The sequence below is a fragment of the Varroa destructor genome, unplaced genomic scaffold (genome assembly GCF_002443255.2).
Source record: "Varroa destructor unplaced genomic scaffold, Vdes_3.0 BEIS01000001.1, whole genome shotgun sequence".
NCBI classification, from domain to species: domain Eukaryota; kingdom Metazoa; phylum Arthropoda; class Arachnida; order Mesostigmata; family Varroidae; genus Varroa; species Varroa destructor.
Genome location: NW_019211454.1, coordinates 75,132,407 through 75,154,634, shown reverse-complemented (window position 1 = coordinate 75,154,634; position 22,228 = coordinate 75,132,407). Strand labels below are relative to the sequence as shown.

The following is a 22,228-nucleotide window of genomic DNA, read 5'->3' as shown; positions in this document are numbered from 1 at the left end:
AAAATGTCTAATCTTCTATTTTTAGCGCTGAAATCTACGTCGCATTTTTTTTTTGATTTCCGCAAACGTTAGGCAAAGTTGTATAAAATAGAGAAAGGCTTTTTATATAGATAAAAAAAAGGAATTTTAGAGTACAAAATCATCCAAAAACAATATTAATGAAAGACTTTGAAGAATTTGGATGTTTTGTGCTGATATTAAACCTGATCTATTTATAATAAATGGTGAATTTCCATTCTGCGGTGCCTGCTTCTGCTGAGGCAGCTTTTCTAACAGCTGACTACCAACGTACCGGAAAGTGCAATCTGCATATAAATTATTTTCACCTTTGGCGGGACTCTTTCAGATCTTTCAGATCACTGAGCGAGTGTCTTTCAGATTTCGAGACAACAACGTCACCGCGCATCGCTACAGCACTACATATTCGTGATAGCTATGTTAATACTACTAACATTACTAAAAGTAAATGTTTCAAGTCTGACATATGGAACCGCCATTAGGCATTCTATAAGAAGAAAAACTATTTCTGCTAGCAATAGTTGCAGTAACAATATGTGTTTAAATATTTGATTACAAAATACCTGTTTATTGATAGAATAACATTATTTTGAGCGTGACCGGAAATAAATATGAAGTGCATAAAAGTATACAACGTAAACATGCGTACCTTCTTTATAAAAAGTAGTATTGAGTGCAGGTGTGCTTTTCCCTCGGATCTCATCAAGGCTGATTCGTCTCCCAGCGACAATTGGTGTTCGATGCATCCCAAGTAATCCTGCGAGGTGAAAAGCTACGATTTCTCCATTATGTCGGTCCGATCCCGCAAATGGTCCGTCGCGGATTATGTGAGTCCGCGGATAACTGTAGGTAATAAGGCTCATTCTTAATGTTTTAATATGTACGTGTTTCTGATTATTCGCTGACATGATGTTAAAAATTATTCTCTAGGGGTACGAAAGCATTAACATATATGGCTTTTTGATATCCATCCCTGGTAAAAATTACCTTTACCGAGTAAATGCATGGTTTGGCGAATGCTTTAAGCATCACGATCCGCTTAGTTGACTTAAAGGATTTGGTGCCCTCTTGAAAACCGTCTAAATCAGAGTTATTTCTTATGATATGAACCTCACGCATCTATTACTAAAGAAAGTTCATGACAAATTGGAACGATATCTTTATGTCAGCCCTTTCTAAGATTTTCAGTGCCGCGAATTGTATTAGTAACCAAGTGAACAAAGCAATGATTCTCTTATAATCGTTCTAATAAGGAATCTGTTTGAAAAAGCGTTTCTCGTAACATATCTATTTGTTTGTAAACAGTATAGAATTGTCTTCAACCTTTTTTAACAATTAAATAACCTTTCTTTTTTATTTGAATGAATTTAAGTTTTATATACTGCTAAATTGTAAAAATAATTTCACAAAAATCTTGAAAACGCCTTTTTGTGAGTAGCTCTTTTGTACTTAATTTTGAAATAAGTAAGAAGCTTTAAATCTAAATGTTTCGGAATTTCCTACATCACACAATTTATTTAAACAGTTCACGGTGAAAGATAACATTGTTTTTGCCTGATCCCAACCGCGTTTTCATCGATTCACATACGGAGTGAAAGAGTTTCAATAACCGATTAGTTTCTTGGAGTCGATTTTAAGGCCGCCAACAGGTCGATATTAGGAACGAGATATAAAAGAACAAGAAACGGGAAAACAATACTCTGAAGGTAGAAGGTCTAAAGTGTCAACTAATCTATGTTTAGTGAAAAATGAAGCACTTCAGGGTTAAGGACCAGTACTGTAAAAGGATGCCCACAGTTATTGAGCGTTTTTGGTATCACAAGTACTTAAAAAGTGGCATATGTTGAATAGAAATATACTAACAATTATCATTAATTTTTAGAAAAAGCGAGTGAGAGTAAATGTAAATGTGTTGTATACTAACAACATTGGTTTGAAGAGTGCTTGTTGCCCACCCCGTAGGGTGAGAAGAAGCTTTAACTGGGTACCCTTGGTAGCGATATCAGCCGTCAGAATGTCCGCTGTGCTTAGCTCACGTAACACTTCACCAAGGTTACCTGGTACTCGATGGGGAACTATTCCGTGTTGAGGCTGTACCCAAGATTCTGCAAGTTTCCATTTGTTTGCATCCATATGGTCCGCCTAATGATTATCATGCGCAATAGGTCGTTGCAATTAATCAAGTGTAAGTCCTGTTTTGCAAACATTTATTTCAGACAGGTTATAGAAATGTTTTTTTCGGGAACTTTAAAGATTTGATTTCCCTAACGAAGTAATTGCTAATAGCGTTTGTTGATGTTATCCTTGTCTTTGTTTTTTCCAGAGCATCCTTTCGGATCTATCAAACTATTCTTTTTTTCATTTAATGACTTGAGTACGAATGTCCTGGTCTCAATTTTTGTGGATATGATAGATTCGGCTTATCATATCGCGCGAGATACCGCCGTACTCCAGAGGGCGTTCTTATTGTACGATTTATATAACCAAATATACTCACGATAAAATGTCCATTGTTACAATACTACGTGTGATAGCTTTGTGTGTATGTCTAGTAATAGGAAGTATAGCTAAGCATATCGAAACGTAGAGACATTTATCTATTCCACCTTTTTGTAAATCACTATCTTTACAATAATTACAATGAGTGGGTAGGTAGCTCATCGTAATTGTAAATCTGTACGCAATGCAGTCAAGGTTGCTATTAGTGTAAGTACAGGCTTAGCAACGCTTCTGATTTATGGCCATTGTAAAAATTAGCCGAAACAAAGTACGCAGTATCTTCGAAATTTGTTGTTCAAAGAAGTACCACTACCACTTGGCACATGAAGTCGATATATTGTTTCTACTATACTGTTGTTTTTGAGTCGGATTTCCACCCAAATATCACTAAAATCTTCAATCTTTTTGTTTGATATAGTCAGCAAAAACCTCAATGGAACAAATGCTTAAAAAAATATACCGAAGTCGTATATGGTAGTGCAGTAAAAACTACAATGCTGACGTTTGCTAAATTCAGCTTAAAATGTACTTTAGGTACACTAACAGCCAAGTTTAAAAAAAAACTTGAGAATACTCATATTTTTTTAAGTAAATCTGTTTTCTCAACTTTAAAGTGTCTTTAGATCGTTTTGTGCGGAACTATAATATTTACTTAATCTTCTGTTACTTCATGCATGCATAGTTATGTCGCTTTGCCAGACTTGAATCAGCTTTTCTGGCCAGAGATATAGAGAACGTAGGCCTTATATTTTCAATAAAGGTAGCTATATTTCTACAAAATACCAGAATGGCATATCTGGAGTCTTGAATTCAGTAATCTTACCTGTTTACCACGAGCTTTAATAAGTTTACTTTCATAGTCACGTAAAACGTGGTCCGCCTCGTAAGGATCATGTAGATTTTCAAAAACGATCGATGACAGCAATGACGATTTAACTATATATTCTACCCGAAGGTGCAACAAATGAGGAGCTGATAGATTACCAGGAAGTACTGGCTGCCTTCGAGCCACCTGTTAGAGAAACAGGTGATAAACAAGTATTATTGTCTTTATTACTTAATTGATACCAATGATATTTTTACCAACATAAAAGGCAGTGTTCAGTTGTAGAAAACTTACCGCGGGAGGAGATTGTTGACTTTCAATATCTTTTACAACGCCATTTTTTTGTCCTGCAATGTCTGCAGGCTTCAAGCCTTTAGTGTAGACCAATGGTTTCAATTCTGGCCGCATTACGTAAGTCATGTGTCTTGCTCGAAGCCGTTCGACATCTCCTTCGAAGTTGTAGAACGCCAAACACAAATATGCTGTCAGAAAAAGGCAAACGCCACCTACCACGCGTGCAGTACGATAAAGGGCCCACATCTTAAAGTTATAACATTCATGTTACTTATTGAGCAAACAATTTGGTTGTTGTACTGACGTTCATACCTATCGTTACATGAGATGCAAGGAAACCCCGAGCCAACCTCTGTTCCCCTGCACGTTTAATCGGCCATTGTGTAAATACTGTTGTAACACATAAATCATCACGCAACAATGTGTTTGGCACTGTAACTCGTTGCCTACTAATTAAAAGTATACTTTACCAAAAAAAAAATATATATATATAATATATATTTAACCACACACCGATGTTATGATATATTGCACGAATTTACATAAATAAAAGAGAAGACTGATTTGCCTATTTTTGCGAAATGTCTACTGATTATTAACTTTTTACTGTACAACAAGTTGAATTTTAATTAGAGTAAATATGTGTTAAAGGAAAACTAATGCGGCGGTACAGCTAACGTTTTAAGTTTTAAGCTGACGTTTAAAAGTTTTTAAAAAAGCAAAAAAATTCGCGCAGCTGGCCTTCCTGTGGACCTTCCTTGCTTCGTCGGTAGTGCTTTCGAAGGAAAAATTAAGTATATATATATATATATTCTATGCGAATTACCTAGATCTAATTACCCGCTTTCCATAAAGAAGAGAATAAAACTATGTACAGCCAGAATTTTTTTAATATAAATATACTATATGCACTTTCACCTACCCTAATGATTGTTCTCATTAGCTGACACATTCACGGCCACAACTTATTTTTAGGAGTCCATTTATACAATTACATACATATACATTTCAAATACCTCAGGAATATTTTGCATCTCATCTTTCTAGCAGCCTCATTTAAACAAGACTCGTTAATCGAATCTGCCACATTTTCCTCATATTTTCAATGACATTGCCAAGGCAAACCTAGCAGCTGATCTAGACGTTCCATAATTTAAATATCGCGCCACCAGTAGCAGACAGTTTATGGTCCCGTCCCGTTTCGCAGCATGTCAGAAAACTAGGCAAGCCTGCCTAAAATCTGCGTAATGAGGTCATCACGGTGCAATAGTTGTATCTAATATATAAAAGTGTGTAACTGGCACAGTACGTAAGCTATGATATATGGACTTGAAATTCTATTCAAACAAAGGCTTGCGTACGGTGTTCTGTTTGTAAACAAATTGTCCACTACCAACTGCACGTGTGCAAGTCGGGTTCGCGTTCTGAGGTACGAGGTGCAGCCATCATACAGTATTTTTTAAACATCTATTCTACGTAAATTACTGTGTTAATACATCGGTTAATAATAATAACAAGCTTTACAAGATTTGGTTTTGACAATTATACGTTCTCGACTTCTACTTATTCTCTTGGTTGTCTTTTTAAATATTCTCATAAAATTCTTGTGATTTACGGTGTACTCTTTTTAGTCTGAATAATCCCTGAACAAGGTGAATGGACGACGAAGGAAAAATTAAGACAAAGAAATCTTTGCAAAACGTAAGCAGTTATCTCTAAAAGTCAGATTTGTACCATAATTTTGTTATTTCCTCTTCAAACGGCATTAAATATTTAAAATATCTGATTTCGTTGGCATGGTAACAAATTGTACGGCCATTTAATTAGTGATGTTCTCTGGTGTTTTTTGTGATATAAACATTAGCAATCGGCGCATAGTGGGAAAACAGGGAAAGTCCTAATGCCTCGAAAAGCGAAGAGCCGCACCACAGATGAGAATGATGCCCCTCCAGTTAAAGTGGCCAAGATGGATGGTGTCAAGCAAGCAATAATGTTCAAAAAACAAAAACCGTTTAACACGGGGTATATGGGTAAAAAATACAAACGTGTAACCGCAAGCAAGGAAAAGGATGTCAATAAGCGCAAATTGTTTGAGGTGAAGCGAAAAGAGCGAAAAAAGGTAAACGAGTCATTTTTATTTGGCAAATTCTAATAGATTATGCAACCTTTATCTAAGTTAATGAGAGATTTTCTAAAAATCAATGAGGTTGTTTTGACCATTTGTACAGACGGTGTCTGCATATTGTTATTATTGTTAATATTTTGTATTGGTACGATATAAACAAAATCGTTATTTTCAGATACGTCGTCAACAAGACAATAAATTCTATCAACTGCAGTTGGATGCGAAGAAGCTTTGGGAGAAGCTCCGTCGGTCCGACGTACGTTCGGAGGAGAAATATAAAATTGCCGATGAGTTACATCAGTTGCTTAAAGGTAGAATCACCAACATCATCGAGGCGCATGACACCTCGCGTGTCGTAGAATGCCTATATTCAAACGGCAGTCACGAGATTAAGAACTCCATTTTTGAGGAACTACAACAAAAGATTATTCATTATGCCAAATGCAAATATGCTAAAAATGTTATTTTGGCATTTTTGCGCCATGGTCGCCAGTGTCATAAAGAAGCTATCTACAAAGCGGTTCAGACACGTGTTGTAGAGTTATTTCTTCATAAAGAGGCCGCAAACATCATATCCGCTTTGTATAATGACTTTTGTAATACAAAAAGGCGGGCGGAAATGGCACAAGAATTTTACTCAAGACAGCTAACGTATTTCAAAAGTGAAGACGCAACCACGTTTAAAGCGGCCTACGAAAAGTGTACCGAGAAAACTGCCAGTGAGAAAATGCTTGCAGAATTTAAGGTTCGTACGCAAAGGGATTACATATATGCATTTGTTGGTGTATTTTGCATTTATCTATTTTTAAGCTTAAAGAGTATTGTACCTGACAAGTGTTGATTGTTACAAATACCAGTCAAAGTATTAGAATGCTCTACACGTTGCCAGTATAGGCATGTCCTAGTAATTATGTCGATAAGAGAAGCGTTTTTCAGAAGACTAGACAGTTGCAAAAAACTACGCTCACCTTCGGTGTGAAGTTTCAAGTGCAGACGTGTAGTAGCGTTTGGCTAACAGGAGCCTCGTCAATTTTCCTAAAAGGTGTAATGGACTCAGACGGGAGTTAACTGAGCAAACTCAAGCAGTTTTCAAGGCAGTGCGAAATCGTTGAGAACTTAATTAGTTAGATGGGGGCTAGTTTCAACCATGAAGATAAACCATGCTCAGAATGACAAAATACTGCCCTCGTTGCAGAGTCGTTGCAAAAATATGTCAAATAATTCGTGACGCAGGAAGACCGTATTGTGGCCAAGATCGTAGCAGTATTCAAGATGCTAGTAAATGCTTGATAACTAGTTTAACTAGCTCAAAACTTAGGAAGGAAAATTCTCGAGATGCCACAACCTTTACCGTGTCTTAACCATAATTCGGGCTTGATGAAGAAAGGCTCCCGATTTTTAAGTAAACATTTTTTTTATTATCAATGGAAGTTGAATTTAAAAGCTTTCGTTAATATGATCACATGCGCCTGAAGGATACTTTTTTTTGTCAGATAGAGCGAAATACTAAGCGATCGTCATTCAGACTTTGTGCGCAGTCTCAGACTATACTGTCTAAAAGGACTGACATAATCAAGACAGCGTTATGTTCTAGTACGACATCAAACTCATTAACACTTCCACTGTCAGAATCAAACTAAGAAAAATAAAGCCCGATGTACTGGAATAATTATCTATCTAACTTCGTTTTACACACCATTGCTCTGTCAGAAAAGAGACCTATATTCAGCAAATGATCTCACACACCGTTAGTATGCGGATATTCTATGAATATACGTTTTGCCTGAAAACAGCTTAAGTCTGTGTCCAGAGATGAACTTGGTGCAGCAGTGTCAGCTATATTATGTTTCAGCATTAGCAAACATCATGGACACTAACCAAATGCTAACGGTCTTTTAGGATATAAATAAACTTACTTTTGTTATTTTTGAAGCCTGTTGTCGCAAGTTTTAAACCTTTTATGTATAACTATGACGTGTTGCGCATAATTATAAATATTTCTGAAAATAGATAAAATGTAGGAAAGTGATTAAATTTAATACCATTTCAAGTTGCATTTTTTGTTTTAGAAGCAATTATAAATAAGTTAATTATATTGCTCAAACGCTACCGTTTTCTGTTTGTTGCAGGACATGCTTCTTAAGTTGACGGATAAAGGCGTCGTTAAGTATGGTCTATATCACCTGCTATTGTACCAGTTATTTGAGGTTCTTGTTGATAACACCGAACGGCTAGATATGATCCGTCAAATACAGCACATACTTGTGGAAATACTTCATACAAAAGAAGGTATGCAGGTGGCGCTTCAGAGCTTATGGCATTCAACTGCCAAGGAAAGAAAAGCGATTGCAAAAAGTTTCAAGCCTTACGTCATGAAAATCGCTACCGATGACCAGGGGCACAAGGTACGTGGGACAGGGGCACAAGGCTGAATCAATCGTACCAATATAATAAATTGTTCATCTTCACGGTGGTTGGCGGGTAGTCGTTGTTTGCAGTTTATAGAAGTGGCCTTTTTACTTGGAATATATAGTGGCCAACAGTATTTATCTCGCCGATCACAAATCTAACAAAAATGGCTGTTTTGCTCATTAGAATGAACTCAAGGCTTATGCCAGCCTTTGTTTCCAGTTGAAAGCTTTCGGCATTTATTGCTACAGTCATGCAAAATGGAAATTAAAGTGGACGTGTCTGGACGATAGGCGTAATTTCACTTCTTTTCGAAACTGATTTGGTTTGAAAATTATTTAGATTACTTTAAGGTGCTGAAAGCGTTATTAACGTATTCGTATCAGCAAGGGTATTTTTTACTTACGGTATTTATAAGATAGTTTACATAATTTTATGGATATATATAATAAATATTTTTAACTTTACTCATCTTAGATTACGCTTTTAAGTTAACATCAGAATTTTGAAGAAAACCTAGCGTTTTTTTTTATTTTACCAAATTTTACTCCGCCCGATTAAGTGGTATAATTGGCACGGAAGCGGAAAGAGGTTAAACACTTTATAAAATTAGTTAGTCTGTAGAATTGTTGTAGCCGTAGAGAACTTAGTTTTTGGTACGTTCGAATGAGTTTATTTGATGACTGGTACAGTGTAACCGAGTGGAATGGTTTAGTCGGTAGAGTGCACTGTACAGTGCGGCATGAGTTCAACTCGCGCTGAAATATAAAAGGATTTTTCATATAGAAATTCCCTTTTTTTTTTACCGTACTTCATAGGATAGCGACCTTATGTGTGCAAAGAGGATCGGCTCTAACTAACTAAACAACAACCGGTCGTATTCATAATAACAAAACTATAACAAACGAACGTCTCGCATGTCTCATCACTTATAAGAATTTCATAGTATGATTCCATATCTTACTGATGCAGTAGACCCAATTGGCAACATCCTGCAATAAAAGCATTTTACACTGGGGCTGACACTCCACAATTTTAGGGGATTTCGCGGCTTATTCGTGGGCCCTATTATGTACTGGTTCGTCTCTTAGATGACCCCCCATAGCAAAACTTCACGGTGAAGATCCTGGGTAATTCAGTATACTGGGAGTGGAAACTGAGAGTCAGTGGCATTCTAGAAAACTTTAGCACAGATATAATACTGCTGATGAAACTGTGTCAGTGAAAAGCTTTCGTTTTACTAGTGATTTTATCAATATTTTGTTTTCTTAGGTGTTGATGGGGCTCTTTGATGCCGTTGACGATACTGTTATGCTCAATCAATCAATTATCGTCGAGTTAATGAAGAATTGCGCGGACCTTCTCAAAGATAAATTTGGCTCTAAAGTGCTTGTGTACCTCATGGTTGGTCGAGACCCACACACTATCAGCCCGGACACAATCGAACTTTTAAAACAGGGGGATAAGAACGAAAGCTCGAAGAAGGAACCCGAGATTCGGCGCAGAGAATTACGTCGACTTGCACAGCAGCCTCTCATCGAAACCATTTGTGATCACCTTGAGGAGCTTATCGATGCGGGAGAAACTTCTGTAGCAGTCAGGGACATCATTCTCGCGATGGAGCAGGAACTTCGGCTCAAAGCTATGTCTCGCGTAGTTAATTTACTCAAGAAGCCTTATGAGAAGGATACCAATCATATCATTGAGAGTAAACATGGTAATTTTTTCATCAAAAAGCTTCTTTTAAACGACAAAAACAAAGATAAAGCGGAGCTTTCTCTTCTTGTTAAAGAGGAGCTTGGAGCAGATGTAATCCGCTCTTGGTGGAAGTGCAACCGCGGAGCCTTTCTGTGCATTAGCTTGATAGAGGTGAAAGATCCTGAAGTGCAGGAGTGGGCAAAGAATGTCCTTGCGAAGGACAAGTGTGAAATTGCTCAACAGAAGGATAGCAAGGGAGCAGAAATCCTCTTGCAAAAGTTGTAAACTGATGTATAAGTCCTTTAACCGTATATAATAAAGTTTTTCATTTTACAAAGACACTGGTCGTTCACTAGCGACGTAGCTCACTAAATGACTAAAAATAAAAAAAAACGATGGATTGCATGCTGCATTAATATAGACTTTAGCGGAACGCGGCTATGAAGACGTCTAATGAAAGAAATCTAATCGGAGATACTTGTTTGCGTTGATCTCTTTCAAGTAACATTTTTTTTTTATGAATAAATTGGTTGCTTACTGATTAGAATTATTTAAAATCTCTAACTATCCTTTCACATAAATTTTCTTTATTATCAAAAACCCTGTATTCAATCTGACGCCTAGAAATTACCACAGAAAACCATTTCTGGGTTAAAGCCAATAACGTAATACTGCCTAGGCAATCAAATGATAGGGATGGTTTAAATTCGTACATACGTAGTTGTTTGCTTTCAAGGAGGTTACAGGGATAAGGAAGTTAAAAGTCGATATTGTTTTTCGTAGTGTTGGTTTATTGATTCAACAAAATCAATTCTGTTACTTGTTTGTATTCATTTTTAATAGCAAAACAGCTTTAAAATGCAAATATTTTATATTGAAATTGCCATTGCCATTATCTGAATTAGATCCCACATAATACATCTAGGCTAAGCTTTAAGGGGTGAAAATATGCATGGGTAGCAGTGCCAAAAGCCATTCATCAACTATGGTTATATCATCAACCGCTACAATAAGGAAGGTGCCGACAGTGAAGATCGGATCAATGTTTTTCTCGTGAATCTCATCATTACAATGAAAGTGATTTACAGCAACAATCTGAAAAATTATACACTTTTTCGAAAGCTTTCAAGCTTTGTTTGCAGATGACTATTGTTGAGCTTTGTCCTGTCTCGTTTGAGAGAACTTACAAAAAGTTAAAAACTATTCAAGCTTTTCGCATATGTGACATTCATAGATCGCAGAACGACATTGAGGTGTTGTTTTCGTATATATACTCAGCTGTAGACTTATTTCATTTATAAAGTGTTTACAATGGAGCATATGATGTTTTTCAATTCTGTAAACATCTAGAATTTTTTAATTTATTTTGACATATAATGTAAAATGCCATGAAAATTTATATGGCATTTGGTTGTAAGTCAACCGCAGTTAGACCTCGTAGTTCAAGCGCTTAGTATATAGTCAGCTTAAATATACAATAAAATCAGTGTGTGAATTTTTTTGAAACGAGAATATATTTCTGTCAGCAATAAAAAGATAAAACTCCTCTCTTATAATGCGTAATTCTAATATAGTTTTGGTGACAATGTGACCTACTGATAACCAGGCTACTTCTACAAAACCTTGCAGCTGTAAGTATTTATACGCTCAATCTATGCGCGTGTTAAGGTTTGAAAAATAAAGCATCTTCCAGGGAACAATAGCTGGTGAGGTACAACGGCTTCTACTATCAAGTCTTACAACCTTCGTATTACTAGCACGCATTAAAGGTAAATTGTAAAGGAAACGGAACTTCACTATTTAATTAATAAAGGAATCGCGAAAGATGTTAATAAAAAAAAATTAAATAAACATAATACGCTTTTTTGCACATTTTTTCTTGTTTTCAATGAGTAAACAGGATTGCTGTTCTCTACTACAAGTCTATGCCCCAATAATGATATGTAATTCAATTGGCGGTGATATAGCTGTCGTGCCAATCAATAAGTTGTTACTGAGCCGTCCATATCTCCTGTTGATCGGCATGTTTCACACTCCCATTCTGTTTTGCTGCTATACTCTCGCTGGCTTCGGGGGTCCCGTTTAAATCAGAGAAACCCCCTCCAGTAGAGGCGAAAATCTTGGCGAGGGTTTGTTCATCAAGATACGTGTTCGCGCTACCCCCGCAATCGGCTTCCATCTCCTCTAATTTTCGCAACGCGGTCCTGTTCGAAATTCAGTCAAAAAACATATAGGTTACCATTACAAATATGAGTTTTATTCTCTACGCTATGTTAAGGTTGGTGAGGGCTAAATGAAAACATTGCATTTCAAAATAATCGTCAAAGTTTATTCGTAATTTTCCACATATGACTACCTATAAACTTATTGATTTTTTACCTAAACTTGGTTAAAATGTTCTTTTTCGAAGGGAAAATTCATAGTGGACAACGACCTTCATGAGTAAGATACTCACTAGTCTAATCTAAGATATTCACCAACCCAAAATTGATATTATAGATTCGTTCTGAAGGATCTATTCTTATGCGCCGTCTTCTGACAGACTAGAATAGATCTTTATATTAATTATGCTAATTCCTCATTATATTATTTGCGCCTGGCTCTATGTACGTATGCTTGTGCAGCGGTTCGTGTCAGACACCTGCCGCGACCTACTTCTTATTCTCCGCCATAAAGGCTATAATGCCCCCATGAGCTCTCTTGTGGAGATTTTCTCTACTGTTCGGTCCCTTCCGTCTAACTCTTAGAGGGTTAGCACAGCATGGTTTGAGCTGTCGATCCCCCCCACACTGCACGGATAATATATTGGCTTGGCAATTGCACAAGAACTTTTAAGAATGTTAGGTTTCGTGCGGTATGTAACTTTGCTGTTGATTTTTTTTGAGCCAAGGTACTATTATTCTGAATCCACTGGCCGCCGGCGTCAGTGCCCGCGGCGTATCTGCATTCCTCTTGCTGTGGCTTAAAAGTTTCTGCTTCAATCCGCAAAGCAAAGTGCTCACACAGAAGTTTTCCCCCTTTTAGTAAGTGTTTCTATAAGACAAGTGATATTAGAACGCATAGTGCTTCCGCTATTGCAATCGGGTTGCGCGTTAGATACATCCTGATTGTAAGTAGAAGCTGTGTGCTCTTTACCTCGCTGAGGGCTTTTTTCCACAATGCTCCGCATATGAAGTATGAGAGGGTCAAACACAGTAGCAAGCTAATGATATTTGTTCTGTTTCAACACGAGCCGGGCACGATCGTGAGTAACCTCTTGGTTCCTGTCCACAACACTAAGAAGGTCATAAATCAGCGTAGAATAACTTGCAGGAACTTGACTTATAAACTTGAACTCAATAGCAATTTTATGTCCTCAGTGGATATCCAAAAGCCTTTACTTTCTTTCCTGTCAACAGAACGGCCTATTCTTTTTCAGGCACTACAGCCAGCACATGGCCCTCTATCCACTTGACTACTTGAACTAGGGTTCTGTCTGGCAAGCTTAATTTTAGATAGTACGTAATGAGCGACGTACCTCATTTGGCCATTGTCGACGTAGTGCTCTATGATGAATCCGTAAATGTCACCTTTGCGAACGATCACATTATTTTCTTTAATCATTTGTTGGGCTTTCTCCAAAGCTTCTCGTAATTCGCCGTCCGCATATACCTTTTTCAGTTTGAGGAATTGCTGCACGTTCTTAATCTTCTGTCTCAAACCGTCTATTTTGCTACTCGAGGCAGTACCTAAAATGTTAAAAACATCAACTAACTTGTCTTTTCTGCAAATTCAGTTATATTTATTTTATATTGTTATAGATCTTCTGGAATATATAGGCCTGCTTATAAACCACTGCATGTATTGCAGCTTTGTGCCACTGAAAGGAAGTGGAGAGCTTTATTCCTAGTCCTTGACACTAGAGGACGAACCGACAATGTGCGTATTGGCCAACTTCAGTAAAGCATAGATTAACGATTTCCTAAAGAGGGTTTGTGTTTACGACTGTTTGTGTTTATAAGTATCGTAAAAAAAATTGTGTTGCATTTCGTAATAGTATCTTTGTATTATTCAGCTTAACTGTTAATAGCAGAAGCAAGAACATACTCACCGATCGGAGCATCCTTAAGGACTCTGTAAGCTTCATTTAGGGCGCTTAGTGCTGTTTCATAGTTTCGGTACTCCACAATCTCGGAGACCGCGCAATTTTCATAAAAGTTCCCTAACATTTCGAGGTCGCCGGCTGCCGAATAGTACTCGATGATGTGTCGCATTATAGCCGGTTGGGCCCGCCAGTTGAGCGTTTGCAGATAGCTCGCGGCTTGGATATATATTTCGGGATCTTCTAATGCCTGAGCAAGTAGTATGACCTGAAAAGGCAGGTGCAATGTTCTATTTATATTATTGAAATATTACTAGCCTTTCATTGATATATGTTAAAACAATACTTTACTTTGGTAAACGAATTTAATTAAATGTGAATATGTTCCAACGTAGCAGCTTAGTACAGTCTATAGTACATTAGGCTATGTCAGATTTTCATAGCATATATATTTCACTGAGAACAGAAATAAGTCATATAAACTAATGAAGTTTTGAGCCAATGCTCATTTACTTAGACCCACCTTATCTGTGTCTTGACTTAAAATTAAAGAACGCATAGCGCTATGCTTATCTCCGGCCTCGGTATACTTTTTTGCAGCTAAGTAAAAGCTTTTCTGTTTTAGGCAGAAATCAGCTATTTTGATCAATAGTCTTCTCCGAGCATCACCGTAGACACCCTTTAGCATTTTGTCAGCAAGAGGCTCACTGAGTTCCACATCGTATTGTGCACAGAGATCCATTGCAGCCTCGGCCTGCGCGTTGAGTGCAAGAATTTCCACGGCTTGATCCGTGAGCCCCATATCGATGAGGCGTCTTATTGCGGTTTGCACTTCAGCAGCATCGCTTGAGGCTGAGATCTCTTGTGCTACTTGACCAAGAAGTTCCTCACCTATACTGACTCTTGAATCTCCAGATAACTCACGCGCCTTCTCTAGCCAACCGGCCTTCTGTTAAACAAAAAAACACCTTCGTTTAGAATTAATTGGCTATACTAAAATATCGAATGCTTTCACTAGTGGTAGCAGTAATATTATATATATGCTCTTTCGTTATGTGCACATAGGCTATGTAACGTAATACATAGGGTTCTTTAATTTTGTAAGGTTTTTTTTTTAGATGTTTTTACGTAGATTACACAACGCGCATTCCCTACAACTAAATTTATTCTTATGCAGTAAAGGCAAAACGTAATGATGTCTTTCTTGATACTGCATGCGTTGTATTGGAGAACAAGATAAAACAAGTCTTTTTTTCCTTAAATTTGCGCCTTTACCCATTAGTACCAGAGAAATTTTTGAAGGTGCGCTTTCTATAGACCTTGTATTTAGAAAATTTAGCATATAACTGTGGGTCAATTTTGCCTAATTTTTAAATGTTTTCGAATTACTCGAGCCAGCGGTTCCCTAAATGCCTGGTACTGTCTGTTACCTAGGTCAGCCAACAATGCAATCCATAAGTTACAAGATTCAATTTGTATCATCATCGAAAAGCTGGTGAACTCTACTCTATTTATTTAAATCCAGCATTGCACACCATCTGTACCTTCTAAATCATCCAGAAAGTTTGTGCCATCGTTGAAGACTTACAAGGGTACTTTGGAGACACATTTCTTACGCTATCTAAAAACAGTCAAAATGTATATCATGAGCTCATATCCTTACTGATCCCGATCGATCACGACTAGACGAGTACGAACAAGCGCACAGTGCAGCAACGAGGTAGGATTATTCAAAATGCAACAGAATCAAGTGTAATACTATGACACATTTCCTATGGTACCAAGATAATCCCCGTAAACAAAGTGACCAAATCGACAGACGAGCGATTTGCAGATCATTTTTGGATTATCAATCTCGATTCGATATGTGCATCGACATTGCAAAGGTCGATTCAATCATATTTCCAGTTTCTTTCATTGGTATGGCTGCAAAGATTAGGTCTGAAAATATATCCGATATTCAAAATAACCGAAAATTTCTATGATTAACTATGTAAATTCGCAGACGTTAGTAAGCGCTTCACTTTCGTTCACAAGCGGATCATGGCATCTACGCAGATACATTGACACTTATGAAAATGCGTCGCTATACCTGACGGCGATGGCCAATGCGCCCTGTAAGCCACTTAAGCAAAATGTAAGCCACTTTACTGAAGATTAACGACTAGAAAAGCAACCACATTTAACTGAAACAGTGTTTTAACTAAAAAAAAAAAAAAAAACCTTTTTATAAAATAACATATAAAAAAAATTCGGCGACATTGTTGCTTATTTGGCAGTCATAAAATACGAAAAAAGATGACCAGCGCATGTTCATTTTCTACTGTGGCTCAATGAAGACACCAAACCTCAACTACGAGTGTGAAAGTCTCTAATCCAGATCCAGAATTTTACGTTTAGTCGTGGCCTGTATCATACAACTGATTCACTTTGTCTGATCTGTCCTAAAAGATGGGAATTGCTTAAAGAGTTAACCGAGCCACATATTCCGCTACACCTACGACCTTCTGTGTAGAGAAAAGGTTTGGTAGGTTACAAAGAGAACAAATAGCATAAACATCATGCGCTTAGGCTTTAGTGGGTCGTAACATACAGTGTCTAATTTCTGAAGACCATCGATTGCAATTAAATCTATTACGGTATATTAATTTAAGGAACGCGGAAAAGCTACTTCTAAGGCAGAGGAGATCGAACATCATGGCGACGGTCGACATTGAACGATTCGTGCATGATATCTGCCCATAAAGCGACTGCATCTACATCTATCTCAGAACTAACAAGTACTTTTTTCGCATGAAAAACGCGTCTGCACAATATATCGAAAAAAAAAAGGACAAATAATGTTGTTGTTATTATTCATGGCTTCTTGCAAATAGGATAACCTTGCAAAAACTTTGGTCTACGCCGACGGACCGAAATTCTATAGGTGGGTCAAACATAAGGAACGACTAGAAGTTTCAAATTAGAGTACCTATTATTAAAAAATATACTTTTGCGTATCTATCCATGCAGATCGTTGGGTAAGCTGCTACATTCAAACAAGTTTGCTCAAAGATGACTACTTGCAAAAATCTATAAAGAATGTTGGGTAAACGCAAATGCCTCACGAGGTTCAAAATCTATTCCTAATTATGTTGATGACGAAAGAAGTAACCAATCTGTTAAATAAACAGAACCTCCTCAAAAATCCAGTAATAATAATGATGGAACTTAAGGCCATCATCGCAACAACCGATTGTCGAAGAGCAACGTGACTCTCGCTATAGCTAAAATTCATCACAATAAAGTTCTTAAATACTTTCAAGTTAAATATAGCAATTTTACCTGCTCATAATAATAAATATCAACCTTAAGAAAACAAAATTCTGCAGGGACTCCAACACGACATTATGAACAGAATGAGATTTAACTTGATTTGAGAATTAAATTTTAAACGACTGAGAAAGAGAATTTTGATTGATGTTTTTTTGTTGTCTAATCAAATACAGCGGCTCAATAATCCTCACCGATACTCCAGGAAGGGTAGGTGAACTCTTCGTGATCGATTTGAAGCTAGCCAAAGTACCCGGGCACGGAAATATGATAATTGCAATAGCATCATCGGACATCGCCGTCCTTTTGGTGCCCGGAAGCCAGATTTCGGACTCCTAATTCGGAGTTTCCATTCGTGTCAAAGATAATACAGTATGTACCATAGAAAACAATTCAAAATTAGCAGATCTACTTAGTTTGACAACACCCACGTCTGAGACAAATGGCGCATTATTAGACGAGGCTGGCCGCTCTATGGTGTACGCAGTAAAAATAAACTTTTCGCTCAGTAGTCAAGTGAGATAACAGTGCCGATACCGAAGAGGCCTGTAGTGAAGGGTCACATCTATGAAGACAAGCCGGAATACATGATAGCCGATTAAACGAGGACAGGATTATAGACAATATTTTCAGGCGGAAATCTTATCAAATATAATTCGTTCGGTCAAGCAACGGCAAACGCGACATACTTTGCAATACAGTTCTTCGACAACTTCCCTCTTCGTAACTTGCAACTACAAAAGGGTCCGCTGATCACCTTAATGAGGAACTTGGATCCTCCTAAACTTTGCAGCAACACAATAATGATCGTTCATGATATATACAGTCATATTATTGCCGAAAAATTTACCACCTATAGATTCAAGGGCCACATTGCCATGCTTTTGAGTGTCACTCTCAGTCTTTCATAAGACAACGGCCTCACACTACACCGCTGTCGATTTCCACTAGAGTCATACTCAGGTGTGAAAATTAACAAAGCACAAAAACAAACAACAAAAGACGTTCTACTCCTTTTCGAAGTACCTGTGCTTAGCTACGATCAATTACACGTTGTTCTCAGACATGTGAGGAACTTCCAAAACGTTATTATCTTGCTTAAACAAACCAATAAAACTAAAAGTGTCGTTATTTATAGTCTTCAGCAGAAAAAAAAAAAACTAAAAATACGCAAACACGTCAGTTTATGTACATACGGCCTAGAATTGAAAATCTGGTTCCCAATGACATTGCCTCTACGCCATCCGCAAAAAATACCTAATTCAAGAAGACACTATCACCACAGACGACCATTTTCAGGATGTGCAAAAGTTAAAAGAGAAAGATCTCAAAATAAAACGGAGGTCACTTGACGTTACCCCTATTCTAAAGATGGTTAGCCTTTTTATATGGATAAAATACAATATATTTGTATAAGAAACATAAATATTTGTTGCAGTAAATATAATTAGGCTTTTTCTTACTTGGGAATTGTCTTTAGGTTACACTCACTCAGTAACTATCCCATACATAATACAGTGTTACCTGATAGAGTGTGACAGCGCGTTGTTTTTCGCCTTCATTCTCAAAGTATGTAGCGACGTCTAACATATCTTGACTATTTTGACTCTGGATTGCCAAATAGAAAAGCTGGTCGTCCATAGCATTATCCTTACAAACTCGAAGGGCGTTAGAAATTGCACCTGCCTAAAGCATGAGGTAAAATGTTACAATTAATTTCTACATACCCTATAACATGGATAAGATCATGCTACATCAATAGGTATTCACCTGAGTACTCATACCTAAGAGAAATAATATTAACAACAGCTAATTTGGGGGATTATATTTATATACTTATTCTGACTCAATTGCCGGAGTATCATAAATATTCATATAATATTTGTATTTAATTTATAACCGTATACTTTGTTTTTATGGTAAACTACTCTCATTTACTCTGCAATCATTTTTCGAATATCGTGAAAGTCACTAGATCAATCGATAAATGTGCAATCCTGTATAAATCACCCATACATTTACCGCTTGTGCATTTCACTTCAGCGTAAATATTGTCAATTCGGGTACAATAAAAACCGGCGATATCCAAGAACATACATGTCCGATACAGTCACGCCCTACGCGACAGTCTCGTTACTTTACGAGTCTCTTTTAATGGCCCATCCCTTATCTGTAGGCCACTAGACCTGACCAAGGGTTAGAAGATTGCTTGTTTGAAACGGAGCCCTGAGGCATCGCTGATCTTTTTCCAAGCACAGCGTACTCAATCATGCTGTAATTTCTGCGTAGTAAAGTTATATACACAAGCTTCTACGTTAAGAACGAAGGTTTCTCAAGCTGATATCTTCACAAGTGGCAACTGTACAAGCATGATCGAAAAATGATCGAATGTTCATGAAATCCTCCCACAATTAGCGGATGTTATGGCCTACAATCATCAACAATGTTGGAGCCTGCCTCAGAAGGATCGTCGGGCCGAGTTCGTGGCCCTGTAGAGAACCAAACTGTTTATATTAACTCCAAGCCTGATTCTGTCCACGCCCTTGAATCCATTCGTCCATATCGAACCCAGAATACTGATCTAATCTAAACGGAGAGTGCATGAGGGAGCTCTGTAACGTGTAAGAAAAACGACTTCCATCGTGGTTCATTCGAGATGGCATGCTTGATGTTTTCGAAGGGCATCTAATCAAAGGTGTTCTCTTCTTTCGTTTAAAATAAAGTTCACCATTTCCAAATTCCAAACGTGGTGGTCGATGACGGTTCATTTCAACGAACGACTGATGAGATGTAGTTAACGAAACCTCGGGGACCTTTGGTTAGTAAATTTGGTCCGGTATTTTATGCCAGAAAGTGTCTTCTTCATCAATCATTAGCAATATGAGGCGCGATCTCGCATAATAACATAACTGATAAAATACCTCAGTATCCTTAAGTGCTTTCCGTAATAGCATTTTATGGTCGTTTAAATGTAAATCATTAATTATTCCGGTAAATTATAGTACCAGATTTTTGAATGTAATTTTATAGGCAACTCTTATAATTATTAAGTGAAGAAAGCGCATGTGCGCCAACGACAGCCTATTCAGTCCTCTTAACCTTTACAAAGCGGTTCTGTTAACCTAGCAAGGTGATCTTCTGATTTTCCAGCTGACGTATAAGGGTATCATTGTCGTGGTATTACAGATGAGTTGGATCAAGCATATTTGGCATGTTGAAGCTCCTTAAGCCATTAAAGATTTCTTCGCTAAACTTTAACTGTCTCGCGCCCCATACGGAGCTGTGAATACAAAGAAAAAGCCGTATGCTCCACATAAACTCATATATTTGATGCGGTTGTCCCTAGCGAAGCGATTAAGCTCATAAATCGTTTTTCCCAAGGGCAAAAAGACCCAAACTCAGAACTACAGCGTGTTAAAGAGTCTACTTAACTTGACTGATTGGAGGACCTGAAACCAATAATAGATAAATAAAATCTGTTTCCAGTCCTACGTTTTGCTTTACTACCCAAAAGTCTTACTTTAAACCGCTGAACCCAGAAAGCATAAAACATATCCCGTGTCTATGCCTGGTTCCCAACCTAAACCATTTTACTTCATGCGCAGTTCCCTAAATTTAGTAGCCGTATTCGCCCACCGTTATTGCACTACTAAGTCGATAGTGCTGGTTGAAATGGAATTCCTGTGCCTCCACGTATATGAAAGACTTCCTGAGAATCGTTTTGTGGGGTATCAAATGCTTTTTTCCTATTACTAGCTCTGCTATAAAGAGCACTCCAGGTCAGCGTTTTGAGCACTGAAGAGGAATGAAGTTAGATACATCAGGGCAAGTATTCATCCGGCAAGTCTCACTAAGATCATCACTTCTGGAAAAACAAAAGTCCATCCAGTATATGTAAAGTGGGATACGTGCATGATGCCGCAGTAGAAAGTGGACTTGGTGCGTGTGTATATCGTTTGCATTATTACATTTTCATTTCCATCTGCGGTGTATTTCCAGGTGTTATAGATGCTTCTTGTTATTTTGGCTATAATTATAATATTGCTACTATGTGAATGTACGTACTCTGTATAAAATAGACAATTATTAATGCAGGAATTACCCAACACCAAAAGCAGAAATATATAGCCACATAAACTACTTCCTTATAAGATTTTGTATATCTTCTGTTGTATAAGAGGTAGATATTACCCAGAAATTTATTTTGGTGTTCGCTTTAGGTAATCTCGAAGACACTATCTCTCGAATCAGCCGAAGACGACAAGAAGTCAACAATGCAATTTTAATACGACCTTAATAACTTACATTCAGAAATTACCGCTATTTATACGGTCGCAGCTTTCTAATAATGTAGCGTAGATAAAAATATTTTTAGAACCTCACTAGTCTAACCTTGGAAAAGAAGTGGACAGCGTCCGAGGGCTTGTCGAGTGCTTCAAGATTTCGGGCAAGATGAAAACAAGCGGCACGATCCCCGACGTCATTGGCAATTTCCATTGCGGTTTCCACGTTGTTAAAGAAGCAATTTATTCGCACCTATCAAAAATAAGATTTGCGAGGAACTGTACTGACTGCAGATATATTGATAGTTGAGATATTGAAGTTATATATTGATATCAGACGCTGAAGTTTATTTCTACAATCAACATTTTGAGGAATATTAAGCTCAATATCTGAAATATTTGAATTAACGTGGATACGAAGTTCAATAAATGGTATCTGGCTTAACGGTTTATTGGGAGTATATGGCACATCTTTATGTCTGTATAATAGTACATCCAGCACTTGTGGCCTGTTTTACCGGAACAATCGTTCTTTATCATTACGGCGAAGAGGTTAATTTCAAATCCTAGGCGTCACAAACGTAGCTACATTTATTGAAAAATAAAACCTTGTTCGAATTGTTATTTTACAATAGACGTCGGTTATCACAAGTACCAGCTCACAAAACTGGCTAGCCACTACC

General features: G+C 37.5%; 3 protein-coding genes across 10 annotated transcripts in view; 1 reads left to right on the top strand and 2 right to left on the bottom strand.

Annotated features, from left to right (window-relative positions):
* The window catches only part of LOC111243107 (glycosaminoglycan xylosylkinase), a 31,475-nt gene extending 26,679 nt beyond the window's left edge, over nucleotides 1-4,796 (bottom strand). For 2 of the 5 annotated variants that reach the window (XM_086977870.1, XM_022788193.2), the window contains exons 1-5: nucleotides 4,560-4,795; nucleotides 3,638-3,883; nucleotides 3,341-3,529; nucleotides 1,943-2,160; nucleotides 668-861 (exon numbers count right to left, since the gene is read on the bottom strand). In XM_086977870.1, coding sequence (XP_086833996.1) covers nucleotides 668-861; nucleotides 1,943-2,160; nucleotides 3,341-3,529; nucleotides 3,638-3,883; nucleotides 4,560-4,589 — 877 coding nt within the window. In that variant the 5' untranslated portion in view covers nucleotides 4,590-4,795. Of the gene's footprint in view, nucleotides 1-667; nucleotides 862-1,942; nucleotides 2,161-3,340; nucleotides 3,530-3,637; nucleotides 3,884-4,559 lie in introns of all 5 variants that reach the window. The other 3 variants (XM_022788203.2, XM_022788212.2, XM_022788216.2) reach the window with 3 other exon arrangements.
* Nucleotides 4,797-4,864: 68 nt separating this feature from the next.
* Nucleotides 4,865-10,206, top strand: peng (Pumilio and CPL domain-containing protein penguin). 3 transcript variants are annotated; one of them, XM_022788176.2, is made up of 6 exons: nucleotides 4,865-5,066; nucleotides 5,269-5,338; nucleotides 5,502-5,756; nucleotides 5,938-6,507; nucleotides 7,892-8,167; nucleotides 9,444-10,206. In XM_022788176.2, exons 2-6 carry the CDS (start codon nucleotides 5,294-5,296, stop codon nucleotides 10,152-10,154), a joined length of 1,857 nt encoding a protein of 618 aa, XP_022643911.1. In that variant the 5' UTR covers nucleotides 4,865-5,066; nucleotides 5,269-5,293; the 3' UTR covers nucleotides 10,155-10,206. The 3 variants fall into 3 exon arrangements, with proteins under 3 accessions (XP_022643911.1, XP_086833994.1, XP_086833995.1); XM_086977868.1 differs by having other exon boundaries at nucleotides 5,062-5,113; XM_086977869.1 differs by lacking the exon at nucleotides 4,865-5,066 and adding an exon at nucleotides 5,114-5,137.
* A 433-nt stretch (nucleotides 10,207-10,639) lies between these two features.
* The window catches only part of LOC111243091 (intraflagellar transport protein 140 homolog), a 26,542-nt gene continuing 14,953 nt past the window's right edge, over nucleotides 10,640-22,228 (bottom strand). The window contains exons 4-9 of one of the 2 annotated variants that reach the window (XM_022788163.2): nucleotides 21,655-21,798; nucleotides 18,787-18,948; nucleotides 14,474-14,899; nucleotides 13,960-14,218; nucleotides 13,387-13,597; nucleotides 10,640-12,073 (exon numbers count right to left, since the gene is read on the bottom strand). In XM_022788163.2, the coding sequence (XP_022643898.1) occupies nucleotides 11,860-12,073; nucleotides 13,387-13,597; nucleotides 13,960-14,218; nucleotides 14,474-14,899; nucleotides 18,787-18,948; nucleotides 21,655-21,798 (1,416 nt within the window). In that variant the 3' untranslated portion in view covers nucleotides 10,640-11,859. The remainder of the gene's footprint in view (nucleotides 12,074-13,386; nucleotides 13,598-13,959; nucleotides 14,219-14,473; nucleotides 14,900-18,786; nucleotides 18,949-21,654; nucleotides 21,799-22,228) is intronic. The other variant, XM_086977866.1, reaches the window with a different exon arrangement.